We start from the raw sequence: 15,794 nt of genomic DNA, 5'->3' as shown, positions 1-15,794 counted from the left end.
AGCCTTGTTATGGGAAGTAATTTCAGCAATAAGTTCATGGACACAGAACAGGAACAGCCATAACCTATTATGGACACAAACTGAGGTGGGGAAAATAAGCAGCCTGCCAAATAGCTACTATGTCTACAAACCTTAAGTTGCAGAACTACAAAACCCTAGTCACCAAAAGATGTCCTTTCAGAAGGAAGCTTACGAAAGAAAATTTCAGGTAGTTTAATATTATTTTATTAAATCAGCAATTTTTATCATCACTTCCTAAAAATGATTACAAAGCATATTAAAATATATTACAGTATCTGCATGGAATTTATTGTGTAATCAAAGTGCAACAGTAATGAACTTACAACTTTGTTTGCTTAGTTGAACAAACTGAAGCACACCACACAGGTGAAACATTCCCTCAAAAATGAAAGAGTGCCTCTGAAGTGACAATACAGTATTTAACAAAAACATTAGAAAAAGTGAGCATGTGAAGTAGAAAACAGTTCACGTCCATTCTCTCAGTGCTATGTTACACATATCCAATAAAGCATACACTTCAAATTCTCTGCTTGAATTCCAACAGCATAAAGAGCCACCAAATTGAGTGCATCTTGTGAAGGGAAAGGTGTGAGGAAAAGAAAAAAGAAGGTGCATTTCAAGTACTGGAGATTTATTAAGTTATTGAAAGTCAAGGGCCAGATACTGCTTCTTTAAGACCAGGTTCCACAGAGGCTTGTGGGACTACAAAGCCATAGCATGCCTGACTTCAACAATTGGGATCTCATCCTGACCTAAAAATCTTCCTAAACTCACCATTTTCAAATAGTCACAGCTTTAGACTGCTCTTGCTGTCCTGTAGTGTGGTTATGAACTGGACCCCTGCAATTTCTGTTCAAATCTGTAACAAAAGTGCAATTAATTTCTGTGGGAACAGAATCAGAGTTGGGAAAGAGGTGAAAAGCAGCAGTCTCTGGTTTAAGGCAGTGGACACCACAGAGCACTGATTTTACAGAATGAGTTTGACAGTTATGAATGTTCTTGGAGTAAATCCAAAGTCACAGGCATAAAATCCAAGATCTTGGCCTTTCCTGAGCAGAGATTAACAATGACATTGAAGTGAACAAAGGTTACATCATACTGCTGTTCTCAATAACTACTTAAAGCACAATTTCATGAGAGAAGGTAATCCTGCTCCTTTCTCTCTTCCTTATATTCCTAACACATTGAGCTTATTCGATGATCTTATTTGACTTGCTAACTCAGCAGGACACTATCCAAACTATTTTGTGTGGCTGGTTTACCTAATTGAACTGGCTTGCAGACAGATCCTACAAACCACACAGTTAGCAAAGTGAACTGAGCAGGATCACAGGTCTGGGAAGAGGTAATGAGGAAAGAGATCCCCTCCTCTGAGCAACAGCAAGCTACTAGATCGGTTTAGCTACCTAAGAAACCATGGCTTAAAGACTACATGAAATGTACTTGAATTACTTTCAAGTAAGTATGAGCTCTGTTAAGATGCCAGTGCACTGCATGACATATCTAGAAAAACATCTATGCACTTCGCTCTGCATGCTGGTCCTGAAACATTTCTATTTTCCCACAGAAACAGTAAATCCACCTCTACTCCTACACATGCTTTGTGCATTCCTCTTCTACTTCCTCTCAAGTCTTGCAGGAAAAACAAAACAAAATCACATATATATTTTAAACATATCTAGACAAAATGCTTTAACTTATCAAAATAATGCATTTAAAGTTGTCTCCCCAACCCCAAGTTGGTACACTCTTATGGAGCTGGAGGAGGAGGGGGGAGAAAAAGGCAGTGTTCTCCATTTTACTACCAATAAAGCTAGAAAAATAAAATAAGTCACTGAGAAACTACCCTTCTCCTCTCTTCACTGCAGAAGGATGTTTGTGCTGGCACGGGATCACACAGCTCCAATGTGTTTAGAGTATCACCCCTGGCAGCTATACACAGTGGTAATTCAGAACAAGTCCACCCAGGAATCCTGTGCAGCTGAAGGGCAAGGTAAGGCAGGCACAGCTGGAAGATCAGCAGCTTCACAGATCCTCACTGCACTACAGTAGTCACAATATACAAGCATGCTCTTTCTCCCAGCAGCTTTTCTTGCAACACTAGTCAGGTTGGTCATTAGTGTATGAGTTTGCCACTGACTGCAGATACTACACGCATGAGCAAGCATACATTATTACTTGTGCGGGTTGTTTTTTGTTTTTTTTTTGTTTTTTTTTTTTTTTAAAGTCCCAATATCTATAGATTTTTTTTCAGTCAGAAATACATTTTGCATACTTTGCATAAATTACATAAAGAATCAGTTACTCTGCAGATATACAGTCACACAGGTAGACTTATGGTCAAGTTTCCTAACTGTTAAAGTGCAGAGAGATGCACTACAGCATGTCTGGTTCCTAATTTAGACATAAGAGAAAAAGTTAGCATACTTAGGTGACAGGAGAAAAATCTAAAAATAATAATGAAAAACAAGCAAGTCCAAGAATGATCAACAATGCCTGGGTATTCTTGATACAGATGCCTGGAAATTTGGCAAGGTAAAGGAGTTCTTCTATCATTACTTAAAAAAGCTTCATTGTTTTCACACGGCAGAGCCCTGGCAAAGTTCGTAATTTCACATCAGAATAGACAAGATGCAGAAAGAAAAGGTGTCTGGAAAGATCTGAACTATGAAACCAGATCGATAACCTACAAATACATGATTTGAAGAAAAAGCTGAGGCTCTTAGATCACCTACAAGTCTGAACACATAAATGTGTAAATCTTAAGTTAGAGACAATACTCAAAATTCTTCCCTCCCCACCTCCACTGCAAGGATGATAAAACACTTTCTAGCTTTCTCTGTCCCAGAAGGCACTACTGCTACCACTTACTGAGACTCAGAAAAAGTGCTCAGAGTTACAGTACCTTTGATATGTAGGGTATTTTATATTACAAGTGGAGTACAAATCAATTCTTGCTCATATGCATAGACCTAAACTGATTGCCAAGTTCGATTTTAGAAAGGAACTGGCCCTCCCCAAAAGATTTTGAAGCTCATAGGGCCAAAAATCTACCTTCTTCTGGGATACTGTTTGAAATCAGTTGTAAGCAGCCAATACGCTCAACATTTTGATTGTGTGGTTAGACAATGAAGGTTTTTGTAAGCATCCATTCCTTTCCTGGATTATTTTGAATAAAGGAATAATATTTGGAGGGACCACCTATTAATCTTAATGTGAAGATTCCTATTAGTGGCCCTGTCCTTCAAAACTGCCACCATAGGAATAGAACAACTCCTCTGTATTTGTCAGCTACATGCTGGCAACAAAGAGTTAAAGTTTTCCAATATATCTATAGTATATGGATATATGTATGTAACTTATACAGAGATACCTATATAATTAGAGATACCTGTATAGTTAGCTGTAAGTAGAAATTAACTCATGAAAATTTCCCAAGACAACTCAATGGGAACAGGCTGAGTTTGCACAGTGCACCTTTTCGGAACAGAAAAGGAGGCTTTATTTCAATAGAAACATATGACCTTTTTAGCTTACGAAAGCATTCTGCCATCACTTTGAACAATTCAGGAATTCATGGTCTGCAAAGCAGCTAACCTGAAACCTCAAAAGAAACTCCAAGTTCAAGGAAGAAAGGAGACTCAGGTCTTTTAACTGAGAATACTGAATATATAGTGCTGTACAAAATAGAAGCAGCAGTTCTTTCAGCAGTTCAGATTAGAACAGGATACAGTGATGACAGCTTAAAGGAATCATTTTAATATTTTGCAGTTTTAACCATAACTGCTGAAGTCTAAAAATAAATCTGCTCATGTATTCTGAGCACTTCTTAAAAGATTTTTTCCCTGACTCTTTTCTTTCCCTACATCCAAACTAAAAAAAACAACCTGCCCTAATTTTAATTTCTTTGTAGGTCTGCCTTTTCTTAAACTATACAAATGCTGACATTCACTAGGTGCCTAGAGTATGCTTTTAGCATAAACATGTTCCTTGCATAGGTAGGTGAGTTTGTGTTTAGAGCTTCTTTGCACTTACTAAAAACAGTTTGGAGAGATGTGTAGTTGCTAAGCATTTAGTTTTGACGAAGGTCGGTGATTTTATACATAGTCTTTTTTGCTTTATGGCTGTAAAGGCAGGGAGCCATGGAAGCAAGATGATGAAAACTTTTTCACCCTTACATCACACACTGTGATAAATCTATACAAGGCACTTATGATATGCATGTCTCAGTGAAGGTCAGTAGGAACTATTACACAAATGTTTTCCTGCTACTATGCTTCTAATGTCAGCAACTTGCGTGGAATGTGCTATGAAGTTTAAGGATCTAAGCCTAATTTCCAACTTTGGTGGTTTTAACACATTTGGTATCCCAAATCCTCATTCTTCTTCCTGTATTCTTCACTCTGCTGTCTGCAGAGGTTTCCTGTGAGATGGTGGCACCAGATGGGGAGGTAGTGTGCCAGGCAGTTCATACCCATCCAGTTTAATTTTGATGAGATGCTTTGCCAATGCAAACTCCTCCTCATCCAACATTCCGTCGCCATCACAGTCAGCGAGTTTCCATATCTTCCCCAAGACACTGTTAGGTAGTTTGGAAGTCACCATCTCCTTCTTTGCGCTGATCCCAGATATTTTTCCGTTGATTGGTGACAGAGTGTAGAAAATCTCATCATAAGCAGGTTTATCTTTGGCAACAACCCATTCCTCTTCATCAGCTCCTTCCTTGGCACCTTCTCCATATCCATGGCCAAAGGGTCCTGCCATGGTGCCATCAAATGCCCCACCATGCACCATCTGTGTGGGCATATTGCTCTCTTCCTGGCTGATTAGGCTCATCAGGGAGGCAATTTTATTGGCCAGCATATTATCCACAGCTTCAATTAGCTTTGGCTTCAAAGAGTGAAATTTAGTGAAGTCACAAGTCTCCAGCAGCTCCTGTCAATGACAAGTATATAAAAAAGCAAAAAAATCTACTGAATGTTTCAATGACAGTATAGTTAGAAAAACTTGATTATACTGAAAAGGTATTAAAATATTACCATATTGTTTTTCAGTACACATTCATGTTTATACAACTAAAACCATCTAAAAAGCTGCAAACCTTTATTTGGATTAAGTCTGTGTCCACAGAGTGTCTCTTAGCTCCTGAAACATACTATTCTACAAGGTATTCATTTGAAAGTCCTCAGTCACTAAGGACTGGCTCACCATAATAAAAAAGAAACAGATTAAACAGTAGAGCTTCCCTAGCTGTGACAATAGCTGATTTTAATTAACATTCTACTTTTTGTCCTGCTGGGTATATTATGGCCTCTTGGCTGCTAATGACAAAGCTGATACTGACTGCAACAAAACCAACATTCTAGGAGTCTAGATTTCTACATAAAAAATGCTAGCTGGGAAAGCAGAGTTACAGTGGAAACTAAAAAGAAAAAACATCTGTCAAAATGGTGTTAAACTGCTTTGACAAATCTCATTTCCCTCAGGGAGCTGTTCTGCTACTCATCGGAACTACAATGATGCCAACCCAATAAACCTGAAGTACAGGCAAACTGCTTTGTTAATGCACGCAGAACTGACAGGCACTCAACTGCCCACTTGTGCAAAGCCCTTTGGATTTCTCGGAGGATAAAAACTAATGAACAACCACTCTATTTGGCTGAAGTTTATGCACAGTCACCTGATTTACTGCAACTGATCAGTATAAATTTATGACATGTAATAAGTTTTAGAAAGCAAAGGTCAAACCTGCTGTTTTCTCACAATTTCCTTCCTCATCACAGAAGTGACTCATCTCTCATCTATATACTTGCTGCCATCTGCTGCTAAGGCTTAGAGATACGGACTACTAATCTGATAAAGTTCTGCTCAAAAGTTTGTTTCAATATCCAGATTGATGAATGATTACTTCTCTCCCTCATTTCTTAACACCAGCAGAAGTGGTATGGGAAGAAAGGAGAAGTCAGCTTTTTCACACAAATACCTTTTAAAAACCTAACTTCATGAAATCCTTCCTCAACAATCTTCCTGCTGTGAAAACCTAACTGATGTAGATCTTGTGCTTCATCTATAACTGACTCATGCAAAAACTGATTCCTAAATTATATATTTTAATTCATAAGAGAAAGTTGTGCATCCTTGTAGGTAGGTTAATGAAAAAAGCCAATCATTGCTTTTTCTAATCACCAGCATGAATACACCACATAAAAATTGTTAGAATGATATACAAGTGTCAACCTGGAAGACTTTCTCCACTACATGTGTGGATAGACCACAGTCAGACCAGACAACAGGCTCCTGATCTCACGTTCCTTGACTTGGATACTGAATTACGTTCTAATTCAAAGACCATCTAAGAAGCCTATGTGCCATAGGGATCTGGGATAAAAAAGGTTGCCTAGTACGAGATTACACAAACTAAATGACTGGAAAGTCTTCATTTCAATCCACTCTCACTGCCAAATTGAGGTTTGGGGATAAATTAACCACTAACACAGCATAGCTGTCCTTCCCCAGAATACCTGTTCATGTCTAATCAGCTCACCTCAAATCAGAGAGAGTACAGAAACAAAAAGCTGGAAGTGACATAGAAAGTTGGCAGTAAGACTGCACAAAAATGAAGCAGGAAGAGACACAAGAAGTATTTAAAAGTTTAAGATAAACTGAGAACTTCTATTTTTATTTCTCACAGAATGCAAGCTCAAAAGGACAGAAAAAAACTGAAAGGCAACATTTTCGAAAGTGATAGCTTCTAAGTTGCACTTTTCAGGTAACACTGCTTTTGTGACTCACTGGCCCATAGTATCAGTAATAGGAAAAACAAAGTAGAATAAATATGAATGAGTGTCTAAGTACAGTCTCACCTACATAAATATCTGATAGCATTTTAAAAGAGATAAATACCCACATTTCGGACAAGAATCAAGTACCACATTAACCCGTAAGCATCCACTGCCATTTTATTTGCACAGTCTCCCGAAACATCTAGTACTATATGCCATGGGGAACAAAATATTGACTAAAAAGGCAGAAGGTCTAATTCCTTATAGCAGTTTCTATAATCTTTTAACAGTGGTTTTACACTCTAAGGAAATTATCAATTGCTTTCATTTTGCAGTACTTCCAAGTCATGCTAACTCCCTAACAGACAAATGGTTATTTCTGCTGCTCTTTCGTCATTTACCTGAACACTCCAAAACTACAATAAGAGACCCTGTCCTATCTTTGGTAATTTAGTAGTCCTCTTGGAAAGTTAATATCATTTCAGCAGAACTGTACTCTTGTTTTACCTGCATTTTCTTGACCTCAGGGAAATCTCCTGCTGAGATATGGTATTCTCTTTGCAGTTGGGTATAGATCTCAGGTAATCTGCTGATCAGTTCCTTCTTCTTGTTCTCTTTTCCAAATACAGATGGCATTTCTTTTTTCAGATAGCTGATGATATAAGCATGGACCTAAGAAGCAGCAAAGCTGAAATCAATACTATTGCTTATCTAAACTTATCAGCGTTAATGTTCTTCATCCAGGCCATAAAAAGAAACAGAAAGAATGTGTTCCGAAAGTCAGTTCAAGGACATGTTATCAACCATTGTTTGTGGAACAACTAAGATAGACCGGTCTGAAAAGCCACACTGAAAGAGACAGGGAGATATTTGCAGTTACCATACAGTTTAGACTTCATGTTTACAGGAACAGGTGTTAACTAGCTTTTGCTGCTTTCAGCAGCAATAAAGGAATCACAAACTTTATAGATGGACACTTGAAAAAATCTAGTGCAATTTAAGAAGCATGGTACAACACTGTCAGTACCAACAGTGAGAATGAAAGCAAGGCCCCAAAATGAGTTCTAGACACTACAGGTCATACAACGAGCTCCAGCTATATTGAACCATCCATCTCAGCGACTGAGATTTGTAACTCCATCTGCCTTACCACAACATATTTTGCGGGAAAGAATGGGGTTATACCTCAAGTAATCCATGTATGTTAAGTGATAGGGCTATCTAACTTAAGTGACACTGCATTCCTACTCAATCCCAGAAAAACAAATACATAGAGTCTGTATTTATGCAGCCCCCAAAGGATGACAGAGCATTCAGTATGCTGTAATAAGAGTATGCCCTGGCTGCCAGGTGAAGCCTGAAACAGAAAAGCAGAGTCATTCTGGTATATAAGGAAAGACAGTAATGTAGTTTAACAAGCCCTAAAAAACCATCATTAGTTTCCAAGCTCTTTTGAGTTTTCCACATACTGTAAGCAAGATAATCCAGCACTGCCAAAGATGCAGATCCATCCTGCCCCTGCCCCTCCTTTCTACCCTTACCTCTCAGCCGTTCATCTCTTCCTCTTATCACCCTCCCACTACTTTGTACCAACAACAGAATCTGTGGGACCACATAGCAATCTGGTCAAGGATCTAAACTGTGTGTGTTGCTCTTGTTCTTAACCTATGAGAGTTCGCTTATCCAGCTCTTTGTGCAGACGTAGATATTTATGCTGCACAAGAAAGGGAACACAAGGGCAGGCTTCTTTTAGAAGCAATACAAGTTTATGACAACTTGAAGTAATCAGACTACCTTAAGCTCTATCCCTGCAAGGGGCTCGGAAGTCAAATGACCTCCATAGTAGTGTAAGTGTTTAAAGAACTCAGGCCTTTCTTCATTACGAGAATATTAAAAAAAGAAGTAGCTGTTTTCAAAACAGAAGTTGCACTTTCTTCTTAACTAAAATTTAAGAACTATTGAAGCATAGATTAAAGAATTGAAATTGGAAGGACTGGGGAAAGAGACTACAACAAAAAAGCAGCAGTAGGGAAAAAAAGAATTATGCAGATATGGTGATGAGCACAATAATTAACATCCACCAAAACACCACAGAGCATGCTTCATGGTCATCTGTACAAATTCTACACATAACCTGCACAGGGAAACTGTATTCACACTCCTTTCCTTAAGGGCCTACTGGAAAGTGGAAAAAAAAAATCCTCTTTGCTTTTAAAGAAAAATGGTGTAGCCAATTTTTCTTTGCATTTCTTACGATCCAAACTTTCACCTTTGATCTATCTGCTTCTTCCTTGGAATTCCATGGCAAACTTGACATCCACATCACTTCACAGCAGAAAGTATTCACAAGCTTTAGATTTTATTCAGACTGCCCCGTGCAATACTATCTTTACTTAATATTGCAATTTGGGCCACACAACAAAGCTATTACAGAAAAGCACTTAAAGCAGAAGGCAAGAAGGACAGCATCTTCTACATCAGTGGAACATTCCTGTCTTCAAAAAGGAAAAAAAAATCTTGCATTTATCATAATTGTTGAGAAACAGTCAGCATTCCCAGAGCCTGAAAGAATTTTTTGGAAATTTCACACCAAAATAAGAGATGCCTGCATAATCATGGCAAGGGGGAGGTAAGGAATGGGAGCATTGATGTCCTTAACTTGGAAAGAGAAGGGAGAGGCTTGCAGTTTCCACAGAAATGTATGGAAAGTATTTGGGATATAACTAAACTCAAAGATCCAGAAATCATTCTGAAATGTTTAGTTCTGCTCATCTCAAGAGCCTTAGAAGGAAATGACTCAGTATTTTCAAGACTGAGCTGAGTAGTCATTGTGATGCAGACTTAACACAATAACTGTGCAAATATGGATGATTTTTTTAAATATATATATTTCAACATCACTTCCTCATATCTAAAAAGAGTGCATTGTTTCAATGAGTATTTAAATTTCTGCAGAGAAGAAAAAGACCCCCAGGTTTCTGCATAAAACCCTAAAATAAAAAAATAAAACCCTAATGGGGGAAAGAAGTATTTCTCCATAATGACAGACAATTAATCCAACAAGTATTTCTAACAGTTTTATAAATAAATCTGAAGTAATTTTATGGACCTTATGTTTAAAGTAACTTCTAGCAAACAGAGAAAAGCATGTTTACAGCTCCCAAGCACTAACAGTTATGCATGTGCACACTCAGTGATCTAAGATCTGCAAAAAGCCACAGATGTTTTTTAAAGATAAGAATAGTTACCATCTTTGAAATGGGAGAGTAAGTCACATGAGTTTAAAATAAGAAAAAAGGCTAAAACCCAAATTTGACAGCAAGCTGACAGTTTGCTTGTTTTATTTTGGGTTTCTGCACATGTTTTAGAGATTAATGAACAGAATGGTAGAGAAATTGGACAAATAAGTAAATACTGTGCAACGCTGTAAAAGATTTTTGAGCATCAGTACTTCAAGTTCAGTGCAGAAGGTGGAAAGATGACACAGGAAGGATTACATTGCTACTACCCTGCAGATAAGCAGTTTATTGTCCTTCTGTAGCTGTTGTATCAGCATGCTCTATGAACATTATATTTTGTATTCACCTTTACCCATTTTTATTTCACATTAGGTAAAAGCACCTTAAAATGATCCATCTGCTTCTGACATTCTTCCACTTCCAAAATGACTGCGATGAATGAAAATAAAAAGCTACCAATGCCTACAAAACAGATTGAGATTATGGCAACAAGAGTTTAACATTTAACATAGTAATATCAGGAACATGATATTAAATTGAATTTTCAAAAGCAATTATTACTGGTTTCCCTAAAGCTCAGGCTACAAAGCTTTAAATGTGTCATCACTCTGAGGTTATTCTGCCTTCTTTTCCCATTTTCCAAGTGACAAATCGTAATTCTTGCATCACCAATGTTTATTTTGTTCCTGAGGGTGTGTTTTTTTGTTTTTTTGGTTTTTCTTGAAACAAGAAGCTTGGCAGTACTTTCAACTACTGATCTGGTGGTAGTTGCAGAATCACAGGAAGAGGTAAAGAAACACTTCAGACAGCAACCAAAGCTTATTCTAGTTGGGCTGTGACAAGAAAGGACAGCTGACGCTAATGTTATTAAGCAGAGATTCTGAAGATTGGTGTAAAATGTAATCAGAAGGCTTTGCAAATAGATATCAAAACTTGGTGATAGAAGAGCTTTAAAGTGATATCCACTTACTCATCTAAGAAAACTAGAGAACTCAAAATTAAACACATTTTCAATAGTCAGCTGTAGACAGAGTCACAGTTGCACACAATGCAAGTACTCTTCCAGAGCTGAAAAAGAGAGAACAGTGATGGGGGCAAGCTACAGCAGGGACATAGAACTCGCGTTCTGGACAACAAGAGATGGATTTTTCTAGACACAATGATACAAAGTCCATATTGCCTAAGTGGGACTGGGGCTCTGGGACTGGGGATGAAGAAGATGCAATCTGAGAGATTACTTTTTATTTTGAGGTACAGTGTTTCATCTAACACACAAGCAGCTCTGCTCATTATCTGCATACCTGAGTTTCACTACAAGTAATAACCTTTTAATTAATCTTCTAATTCCAGGGTATTACATGTATTTAGTTAAAATATTTTTCCACAGCAACTAGCTGGCAGTATGCGCTAATGGATTAAATGTATAAATGATTGTATGGAAGGTTGAAGGGAAGACGATTACTTTTTGGGGGTCTTAGATAGCCTTCAGGTAATCTTCACTGGAAAGGTAGTTCACTTGACATTTTTAAGTTTTTTTGTTCTTGTTGCATAGGTGTAGTTTTGTTTTCTGCATCCACCCCCTTTAAGTTCTGTACATACCAACTGTTGTTAAAAAACAAAGTGGATTAACTTCAAATAGTAGTAAGTTCACCTCATTGCACAGGACAAAAAAACTCAACCCTCTGTCAAGCAAACAATAGCTTTAATGGCCACAAAGGCATCAAATCCCTTCTCTAAAAGTTAGGAAGGCAACCTACTACAAGTCAGATGGAAAGGATGGAAGATTGCTCATTCATGTAAATTAAGTCTTTATCTTTTCTTACCTTTGCAAGTCTTGCTCTCTTTATGAGATCATTGAGTTTCCGCACAGCGGCCTTCTGTGGGAGTCTCTGGATGTCCTTGAAAAGATCCTGTGCCTCTGCCTCAAAGAGTCTTCGATTCTCTGTATTTTGGAGAGGATGGGCCCAGAATGAGCCAATGTAGACTCGTAGCACCTCTGGAGTGTTGATCACCTTTCCTAGGGACCACATGAGTGCACCATAGACCCTCATCAGCTGCTGAGTGTCTACTTGGTCAGCCTTATTGAGCACCACTCGAATCTTGTCATCCTGGCCCCGGAATGACTTAATAGCCTCTGAAAATTCATCAGATATATCCAGCTTATGGGCATCAAAAAGCAGGATGATGCGGTCAACCCTTTCAGCAAACCACTGGAGGACTTGACAGAAGTCATAACCTGAAGAAAGAACACACCAGTGAAAGTCACTATTACAATTCTACCAGTTAAAGCAGTGAGTCTCAAATAAGGTAGGGTTGGGGGTAGAGAACAAGGGAACTACAGTATTCATCTGCAGGAAGAGGGGGGATGGAGCACCTGGGGGAGAGTGTCTGCAGACAACGGTCAGGACAACTGTACCCTATATTTCCTTAGGCAGGTCTCACTTAATGGTTTTCATCACTTCCCTTCCTTGTTTTCCTCGATCCTGCCATTCATCTCCTATGTCCCTGTCTTCTGCATGCTGGGGGTTACTGTCTCACACTTTGTTGTCTCTTCCCTGAACTTGTGACTGCAGCACAGAGCCCAAGCTAAGAAGCATTATCAGGCTCTACAGCACAAGCTCTCTTCCTTGCTGTTGATGCTGGCCCACCTCAGCATCACCATATCTGTACTAACTAGAAAAATAGTGAAGAACCAGCTAAAATCAACAACCAGAAAATAGTATCTGCATTTTAAAACCATCTCAAACTCATATCTCTTTGCACTGCAGTATTTCTGTCATAGTAAACTCAAACTCAATTTACAAGTAATCTGTGTTCCTGATAGCTTTGAGGATGTGACAGGTTACAGAACAGAACTGATCGGTGACCTTTCTGATTACATGGAACAGACTCTTCCTGATGTTCTAAAGAAAAGCCTATTTGTAGCATCTGCCTGAATGCTTTATAAACCCAAGTGGTAGCCTGGTAGCCTAATCTACACAAACAGCGTTCAGGAACTCCTTCTGAAGCGACACGTTTAATCCACAGAAAGTCACCACTAATGATGTGGCATTAGGCTTAGCATATAAATGACTCATCTTGCTTGAGTAAAGAATAGCAAGATGTGAGCTGGAAGCGAATATTCCACCCCTCCTCTTCCTCTAAGAAGCCAATAAAAAGCTAAAAAAAACCCAAAAAACAAAAAAGCAAGGACTGGTGTAAAGTAACCCAAATAGCATCTACAGTTTTGCCCTCCAGTAACATGTATTTCAGTGCTGACCGAGAAAACTCAGTTGTCACTAATGAGATTGTCATGTTATCTCAAGTCATTTCCCAGGAAGAGCAGTATAAAATAAGCCTTTAGAGCCCCTCCCCAACCCACCTCCAAAAGAAAACCCATTTAAGCTACTCACACACAAATGCAGTAGCCAAATATTTTATACATCAGATATATGCAAAAAAACTCTTCTGTACTTCTTGCTCTCCCCAGCACCTTTTACATGGTGCAAGTCAAAGGGTACTGGGACATTCTAAAGTCGCTCAGCTGTTCTTGAGGCAATCTTAGCTCAGTCATGCCATTACTCACTATATCTTGAAGTTGTCAGTCTTTAACAGGAAACTGAATAGCAAATCAATTCTTTTTTTTGCTTTCCAGTAGAACCTGGCTAGACCCAACATCAAGAAAAACAGACATATATGAAAATAGGAAAAATGGTGAACTCCAGATTTGTCATGAAGCATACTTGTGCATGCTCATCAACATAAGCAAAGGATTTGAGGCTACATTCTTTCCTAAAAATGTCAAATAGCACACAAAACTAAATCCATAACTTTAATAGTAGCAACATGTCCCCAATTAGCTGTCCAAGAAAACCCACCAAAAAACAAAAATCCCCATAACTTCATTATAAATCCAGCACAGTCATGTCAAACTGAAAGAGGACTATGCAAAAAAGCTATTATTGGGATCCAAAAGGATGCAGATCAGACATATTAGCTGGCTATACAAAGCAAAAAATCAAACATAATGTTTCACTATTAAAAGGATTACTTTGCAAGGAATGCAAAATCCAGTCCTTTCCCAGATGCTGCTGCTCTGGTGTTTTCACAGATCTCCCCTCTCCCCGTGAATAGTTTCAAAAGAGCTGAGCAAGAGATAAAAGGAAGGGGCAAGGAGCAGAGCTGTACAAAACACACAAAGAGAATTCTTCTAACTAACACTTAATCAAAACCGGTATGATTAATTCCAATTTGTCTGTAAAAAAGCTTAGCAGGAAAGAAAGGGAGAAACAAAATCTCTTACATCACTTCTCTGGACAGTGTAATTTCAACACTGCACGAATCTGAACAAGGTAGCACTTTGTTCTGAACTTGATTTATGTAGAAGGAAATCATTCTGAATTGAAATTGCAAGATGAAACAAGTTAAATTTTACTAATTTTTCCACAAATGGGTAAGTGAAAGGGTGACTTACAGAGCTGGTTAAAATAAATAAATAATCCTTCCTTTCCCCCACAAAACCCCACCACACATTTGATGGATTTTCAACTACAAAAACATTTTTTCATTTAACGTAATTACTGACTTCATATATACTTCATATATGTAAATATGTATAAACACCAATATGTACATTAACAACTGTATGTTAACAATGAATTCATCTTAAATATGAAATAAAGCATTTCCTTTGAGAAGATAATCCAGTTCATTGAAAATCAGTAAGAAAGATCTCAGCTTAAAAAAATCTGAAAAACCATTAATTTTAATGAAAACTTGCCATCAGAAGTGAACCTATTTTCTCCAGAGGTTCAGTGGTTTGACCTAATAGTATATCTAAAGTACAGGGAAGTGATATGTGGTTAAATATTTCAGCGAAGGGTTTCACATGGCCAATTTCACTATTGTTCCACTCTGTCCAGCCTATTCACAGAGAACACAATTGCAGTTATCTATCCCATAATTCAAAGCAATGTTCTTTAAAGGAAACATAACACAGCATTGTGAAATACAACACGCTTAAGATCCTGCCATATACTCTGTATGTGCGTGAAGTAGGATTTTCAAAGCTGAGCAGTACTAGTTCAACACTGATCAGTTAGGAAAACCTGACCAAAAAACCCTGTGTTGATAGCTTCTAAACTCTTTGCTCTTTTACTCTTGCTATTTCTTCAAAGGTTTGTCCTAAAGACTGCTGTCAACAGTTATATCTTGCCTGAGGGATGTCTACATTGTATGACCAGAAGTTACAGCACCTACTTGCAAGCGCACAGTAACAAGTCATCCTTCCGCCCAGCTAACGGGTGCAGGAAAGCAGCAGCCTCCCCACAGCACGGCAGAGCTCCGGAGCTCATCCCGGGCACGGGGAGGAAGGCAGCGAGCTCGTGCTGGCACCAGAGGTACTCGGCTAGTGGGCGTCAGTAACAGGCACAGCACGGAGGCTGCCAAGGAGAAGAGAACAAAACAACACAGAAGAGATGAAAAAGTCAAGAGAGACTGCAAGTGGTTCGCCGCACTGCAAACACGGATGACAGGAATGATGGCTAGCTTTCCTCTGGCACAGAGCAAAGGAACAGCCTCATGCAGGACAGCCACACTCTCAGATAAAACTATGCAATCCATGCAGTACAAGTGTGGGTCAATATTATGTGCCAGTTACTAACAAACACGTAAACAAATGGCATACTTTCCCTTTGGGGCTCAAAGTAAATTATTTCTGACTTGCCTTAAAACCATCCCCCAAAGCTTTTACAATTTGGAAAATAATCAGGGA

At 38.5% G+C, this 15,794-nt stretch overlaps 1 protein-coding gene across 2 annotated transcripts in view; it reads right to left on the bottom strand.

Moving 5' to 3' along the window:
* Positions 1-202: 202 nt before the first annotated feature.
* Positions 203-15,794, bottom strand: part of EHD4 (EH domain containing 4) — a 31,435-nt gene continuing 15,843 nt past the window's right edge. For both annotated transcript variants that reach the window (XM_026095681.2, XM_064512595.1), the window contains exons 4-6: positions 11,866-12,278; positions 7,311-7,475; positions 203-4,956 (exon numbers count right to left, since the gene is read on the bottom strand). In XM_026095681.2, coding sequence (XP_025951466.1) covers positions 4,420-4,956; positions 7,311-7,475; positions 11,866-12,278 — 1,115 coding nt within the window. In that variant the 3' untranslated portion in view covers positions 203-4,419. The remainder of the gene's footprint in view (positions 4,957-7,310; positions 7,476-11,865; positions 12,279-15,794) is intronic.

This window comes from Dromaius novaehollandiae, chromosome 5 (assembly GCF_036370855.1).
Source record: "Dromaius novaehollandiae isolate bDroNov1 chromosome 5, bDroNov1.hap1, whole genome shotgun sequence".
In the NCBI taxonomy this organism is placed as follows: Eukaryota; Metazoa; Chordata; class Aves; order Casuariiformes; family Dromaiidae; genus Dromaius; species Dromaius novaehollandiae.
This window is presented reverse-complemented; position numbering and strand designations above follow the sequence as displayed.